Source organism: Atta colombica, unplaced genomic scaffold, assembly GCF_001594045.1.
Source record: "Atta colombica isolate Treedump-2 unplaced genomic scaffold, Acol1.0 scaffold27, whole genome shotgun sequence".
NCBI classification, from domain to species: Eukaryota; Metazoa; Arthropoda; class Insecta; order Hymenoptera; family Formicidae; genus Atta; species Atta colombica.
Genome location: NW_017259370.1, coordinates 1,966,338 through 1,972,936, shown reverse-complemented (window position 1 = coordinate 1,972,936; position 6,599 = coordinate 1,966,338). Strand labels below are relative to the sequence as shown.

The window sequence follows — 6,599 nt, the reverse complement described above, 5'->3', positions numbered from 1 at the left end:
CTCAATTTATTAACTATTAAATATATTAAAGTAATAATTATATAATTTTGATTCTTTAAAGCTTCGAAGATTGAAATATTAAAGAGTTTTAAAAAGAAACATCGAAGTTCGAATGTCGAAGCCTTCGAAATAAGTCATCAGTCCTATATTTTATACCTTGTTTATATCTGATCACAAATCCATCATTATTAAAAGAAGTCTAAAAAATATTATTTACATATTATTTGTAAAACAATATAAATATACATTCAATTCTGCTAGGTACTACTGCTTTGCACCACGCGGCGATGTTAGGCAGTGCAGACGCGACGAAGATATTACTGTTAAATGGTGCATGGCCAACATACAAATGCAAGAGCTCCGGAAGCACGCCTCTTCATATCGTCGCGAGTACAGGGAGTATTGAAACACTAATGGTTCTACTTGAAGCAATGCAATGTCATAATATTGATATTGATACGCGCGATCAGGTTAACTATGTCAAACACTGTAGTTCAAGAATAATAAATGCAATTACAAGGTGAAATTGTACATTATTCTTATATACGCAGATCAATCGTACAGCTCTTCATAAAGCATCTTATCAGGGCCATCGTGAATGCATACAAGCTTTAATCAGTCATGGAGCTAATTTAGCTGCGGTGACGAAGACTGGTGTCACCGCTGTTGATGCTATATTCGCTCATATTTCGCGACCATTGACCTTTTTAACAGATATCTTGGATTCTTGCGTACGAACGATCAATAATTCTTCTTTGGAAAAATATGAGAATGTAAGGATCTCTTTATTTCTCTCATTAAAGGACTCCTTACAGATACAGATATCCTATTTCTTATACTGCTATTGCTTTTACCAAATTCTAATGAATGGAATGTCTGTCTAAAGATCACGGTTGACTTCGGTATATTGACTCCAAAGCACCAGATGCAAATGGCAGTGGTCACGGCCATTATAGCTGCAGCTTCGGATATAAGACAACTGGCAATATTACAGCATCCACTTGTGGAGACATTTCTCAGACTAAAGTGGGCGAGATTAAGAATACTTTTCTTTCTTCTCATACTTGTACACTTTCTCTTCGTTATTTCTCTCTCAGTCTACGCCATAATATTTGTACATAATGACGCCGACCACATGGTGACTCGAAGAATCCTAGCGATTTGTTCTTGCATTCTTTTGTTCCACAATATGATTCAAGTTATATTAGAACCCAAGTAAATACACTTCCGAATAATGAAAATTTGAATTTTTTATTGATTTTTATTTGACATAATCTTCTTAAACATTCCAGGCATTATTTGAAACAACTTGAGACGTGGCTGTCGTTTATATGCGCCATGCTATCCTTAGTGACATCGATAGCGGGCGAGTTTGTAAAGTGTTCAAAGGAAGAAATAAAGTTTCAGCATTGCATGCATTGGGTACTACATTCCATCAGTATCGCAATTTTGTTGAGTTGGATGCAAATGATGTTATTAATTGGCAGAGTTCCAATGTGGGGATATTACGCACTCATGTTTTCTACCGTGTTGAAGAATATTTTAAAGGTTAGTCGAAGTAATTAATGTATCGATTTTTTTTTAGACTAAATTATTACTACAATGTATACATTTTACAAAAATTCAATTACAAAGTACAAAAATACAATTAGCATTTCAAAACTCTCTGCCTTATAAATTCATTTTTCGTTTAATGCAATAATGACTTTAAATCTTCGTGGTCACATCTCATGAGAATTTTATGTTGGTCACATAGGAGGTAAAATGACTCCAACATTTTAATTGATTGTCGTATTTACTTTTGTTCTTTAAAATCACAAAAATTACTGAACATACTTTAAACATTGTAGAATATAGAAATACAGTGACTTTTTAAAATTATTAATTTTAATATATTTAAAAAAAATCACAAAAGCTAACGGAACAATATGTGGTTGAAGAATATTTTAAACTTCGGCTAAATAACAGTTTAAGTCCCGTTTAAAAAAAGACCTTAGAAATATAAAGCCTCACATCTTTTTGGAATCCCCAGGTGACCACGAAGTGGTTTAAAGTCATTATTGCATTATTTATGTAGGGTATTTTATAATAGATATATTATATAACACCGCGCTCGTAGAGAAAGTGAGTTAAAATGAATAGAAGTTTTTTTATTATTTTGCGATTTTTGCAAAAATTAATAAGAAGTTAACTAATAAGTATGTGCGAATGCATGTATTTGTGTGATTCAGTGACAAAAAACAGCTCAACGTTAAATATTATTGACTGTTGCTAGAAGTGCGTTTTTCTTCTTAATGTTTCGTTGTGCGTGACAACTATAATCATTGCGTAAAACTGCGTCTACAAAACTTAAGCCTTAAGTTGTAAAAAATTGAATAATTATAGACAATTATTTTTCTCACTATGATTGGTCAATTTATGAAGAATTAAAGCATAAGTTTTATACCTCAAAATTTCATTGTAGATGTCGCTTTGAAACCAAAAATAGAAAAACGTAAAACATTAAGCGAATTGATCAATCATAGTAGGGAATCTAAGGCAATAAATAAAAGTTTCTTTTTATCATTTTTTGATTTTCGTAATAACTAATGAAAAATTAATTCATAAAGATCTGCAAATCAGAGTGCATCCGCTCAACTGTTGTGACGAAGAAAAGATAGCTCAGCGTAAAACTCATGGCACGTACAAAAATGTAAGGTAGTCAGAGAAATATTATTGCTTTAGATTCTCTATTGTGACTAATTAATAACAATACCTACTCTCTAAAATCTTTGGAGTAAAATTTAATTCTAAAGAATGACAAAGAATGAGCTTTCACTTTTAGAAATTGACAATTGAGCCACTCTTTTTCAAAACTGGCTCATTTGTCACAATTAAATGTTGAAAAAGAAGAATGGCTCAATTGTCAATTTCTAAGAGTGAAATTTCTTTTAGAATTAGATGCCATTCCAAAAATTTTAGAAAATATTATCAAATATCTTGTATATAAATAAAAAATTTGAGCACAAATTTGAGAGCTGTTATAATTCGAATCATTATCAAAATTATTTTTGTGCATATTCATTAATTTCAAGATTTTATTGTTCGTTATCAGAGTGTCACAAGTGATTCTCGCACTTCTTACGACAAATTCTTTAACTACATATGTGAGCATATGAATATAATCAAACAAATAAATTATTATAAAACGAACTTTAAAAATAGTGTCACAATAGATATCACATCAAAATTTATTTTACGCACTTTATTTTTGCTATTATAACGATATACATTTGACTTTTTAGGTTCTTCTGGCGTTTGGTTACTTGATTGTTGGATTTGCGCTGAGTTTTGCTGTGTTATTTCACGGAAACAATCAATTCGACGATTTCTGGAGAGCTATAGTAAAAACTGTGGTAATGATGATGGGCGAATACGAGTATAATGAGCTATTCGAGAGCAATTTTCTATCGGTAACAAGCAGAATCGTGTTTGTCGTCTTCATCATGCTTGCTAGTATCGTTCTGATTAATCTCATGATCGGTCTGGCAGTTAACGATATTCAAGGACTTGAAAAGGAGGTAGGTATGATATATAATATTCAGAAATAAAATCGGATCTCGTTCCGTTCAATATATAGATATATCCTCTTAATTGCTAAAAGTTAACAATTAAGCTATGTATATATAACAAATATGCAGATTAGTCAGGATTAATCAGCATTGGAATTAATATTATGATATTAGGGCCACATACGTCGATTATTGAAACAAGCGGAGTTTGTCGCACATTTAGAAAGGGTAACATCACATCGAATTTTTCGTAGCAATTGGCTACATCCCCGTTTAAGAATGCTGTTGCACTCCAGACGCGATATTCCCACAAAAATTACGCTGGTCTCTCGTGAAAATCATTTTCATCATTTTACGGAGGTGCCTCCTAAGATTTCCGCCGATCTAATAGAAGCCTTATTTTTGTTAGCCACCAAGAACAATAAGTATGGATTATACAATTTATGCAAAATATATTTTTTCATACTTACAGTATCGGAAATTGAAACTATCTAACGTAGCGCTGTATTCTTTTTTAGTTTAATGGATAAAAACATAGAAACTGATGATATGAAGCTGACTTCTATACTAACCAATTTAGAGGAACAAATCCGGGAATTGAAAACCTATTGTGTGTACAATTGTCGTAATTTGACAGATCGAAGATTCTCAAAACGACGTGGACTCAAAAGAAAACCTGTCCTGAAAAAAAAATGTATAAATACTTAATACATTGCATGTACTTGTAACATTATAACCATTTTTGATATGCTGGATGTTAGCCTGTAGACAACAATATTTACGATCATTAATTAAAGTGCTATACAAAAATTTAATTTTACCTTATTACTACACTAAGAGAAAAATGTACTAATATATTTATTTTATACAAGAATCACAAATTTAATTATTATTATTTTTTATTTAGCAAATATTTATTTTCCGTAAATAAATGTTAGTCAGTATATTACTCAAATTATTTATTAAAATTTAATATATTTTTTCTCAGTGTACGTATCACATTTATTAATACAAAACAACATATTTTCTATAGAATAAAATTTGGAAAACAAAATGCATCTGCACACTTACACATAATGGTAAGTCAGCGATCTGTCTTATCTTCTCAGTGAAATTACGTCTAGAGACCTAACAGATATATTATACAGATGTCACTACGAAACTAGTTCAAATCATTCGAATTCTTTGCAGCTATCCGTCTGGAATCATGATTCAAGCATTTAACGAATTTTAATTTCCTCGGTACAATTAAATTTTCATTATTTATTCACGTTGTCTTTTTTTCTACCATTCAAGTAACGATTTCGATACATTTATGATATTAAAGACATAAAGAGACCTGAGTTCGATTTTTAATTTCATTAAAACATAATTTAGAGACGATGATCTAAAGCGAAATCTAAACGTAATTGATAAAATTGAATTATACAATAATTAACGATATGTAAAACGCTAGATCATCGTTTCGTCGCATCCAACGTAATGTTCGAATGCGACACGCGCTGTCGTACCTCTGGATATATTCCGGTATTAAAGATTTTTTTTATTTTTCAACCATGATATGTATTTAACTGGCGGGTTTTGCGTGTTCATGTCTCCATATATCCGACTACTAAATAGCCGCGCGTATTACTCGCGATGTAGCAGCAGCAGCAGCCGAGAATTACGCAGCCGAAAAATATTGCGGAGCATAAATTATAAGCCGGATAAGTATATTTGCAAAATGTACGCTCTTTCCCAACGGTATATGGTATGGCAGCAGCAAACTCCCACTATAAAATGTGCAATTTTGCTGTCTTACTCGTTTCTAGTATTCCTATTTAATCCTTTATTACGTATAGGAGCTGGATAATAATTTTATAGAATTCTACTAATGATGCAATGAGAGATAAAAATCTATACCATAAAAAGTACACTGAGAAAAAAATATATATCCTAAATTTTAATAAATATTTATTTGAATAGTATCAACTAAACATTTACTTACAATAAATAAATATTTACTTAATAAAAAGAAGTGATTGTTAAATCAATTAATGTTTTTTGTACCAAATAAATATAATTTTATGTTTAATAAATATTTAGCTGGTACTATTCAAATAAATATTTATTGAAATTTAGGATATATATTTTTTTTTTCAGTGTACAACGGAATTTTATTTGAATTCTGTTTCGTGAAATGTAATCAAATTATACTTTATTACATCATATACAATGAATCGCAATATATGTCGAAATGTTTAAATATTCGCACTCATTTTTAAGCGTACATTAATCATGCTGTAGTCAGTACTACGATAGATCCATTGCATTCGTAAAGTTTGCGAGACTAATTAAAAATTTATTAAAATTATGAAAGAGCTGCACTCGTAGAGTGATGCGGCTAAAATTTAGTTTAGGCGACGATGTAAAAAGGAACAACGGCGACAAAAAGCGAGAGTCGAAAAATTCGCTGAAAGAGACTCGCGAGAGGAGGCCGGCTTTCATAGGCGATGCGAATTTAGATGCTTTCATGACGTATTAAATTCGCTTGTATGTCGAGGTCCATGTATATGTTTCAACGGCGTTTCAGCGGCACGCACTGCGATTCGGTGGTATCGTCGTAATTTCGGAAGAGCGTCGGAAACATGCGGCGCTGTTTTCTCTGATTTTATGTTGGAAACACGGACTATTCCGGATTTTCCCTCTCGACTTGTACATAATTTTTAGAAATACGAAATGTGCATACTCAATATGATCTCTCTGCATGAACTACCATACAAAAGTACAGAAGAAGATTTATACACGTGGCAATACCCTCTTCTCTTTATCGCGCGCACAAATCGTATTGGAAAAGTAGATATACGATCATTTCGGTACAATTGTATTAGATAAAAAAAAAATCTTCAAACAAGATGAGTGTAATTTTTTTTTTGAGAAATCTGCAGTTACTTAAATTTATTGATGAATGACTTATAATATTTTCTAACAGCATATAATTTTCAAATAAATAAAAAATCGGCAAATAGGAATCAAACGTAGAAATTATTGCGCAAAATTAGTTAATTA

At 31.4% G+C, this 6,599-nt stretch overlaps 1 protein-coding gene across 1 annotated transcript in view; it reads left to right on the top strand.

Annotated features, from left to right (window-relative positions):
- Positions 1-4,313, top strand: part of LOC108689468 (transient receptor potential channel pyrexia-like) — a 5,600-nt gene extending 1,287 nt beyond the window's left edge. Inside the window, exons 3-9 of the mRNA XM_018196232.1 lie at positions 262-470; positions 552-773; positions 887-1,215; positions 1,293-1,548; positions 3,285-3,560; positions 3,726-3,976; positions 4,070-4,313. Coding sequence (XP_018051721.1) covers positions 262-470; positions 552-773; positions 887-1,215; positions 1,293-1,548; positions 3,285-3,560; positions 3,726-3,976; positions 4,070-4,259 — 1,733 coding nt within the window. The 3' untranslated portion in view covers positions 4,260-4,313. The remainder of the gene's footprint in view (positions 1-261; positions 471-551; positions 774-886; positions 1,216-1,292; positions 1,549-3,284; positions 3,561-3,725; positions 3,977-4,069) is intronic.
- Positions 4,314-6,599: the final 2,286 nt, after the last annotated feature.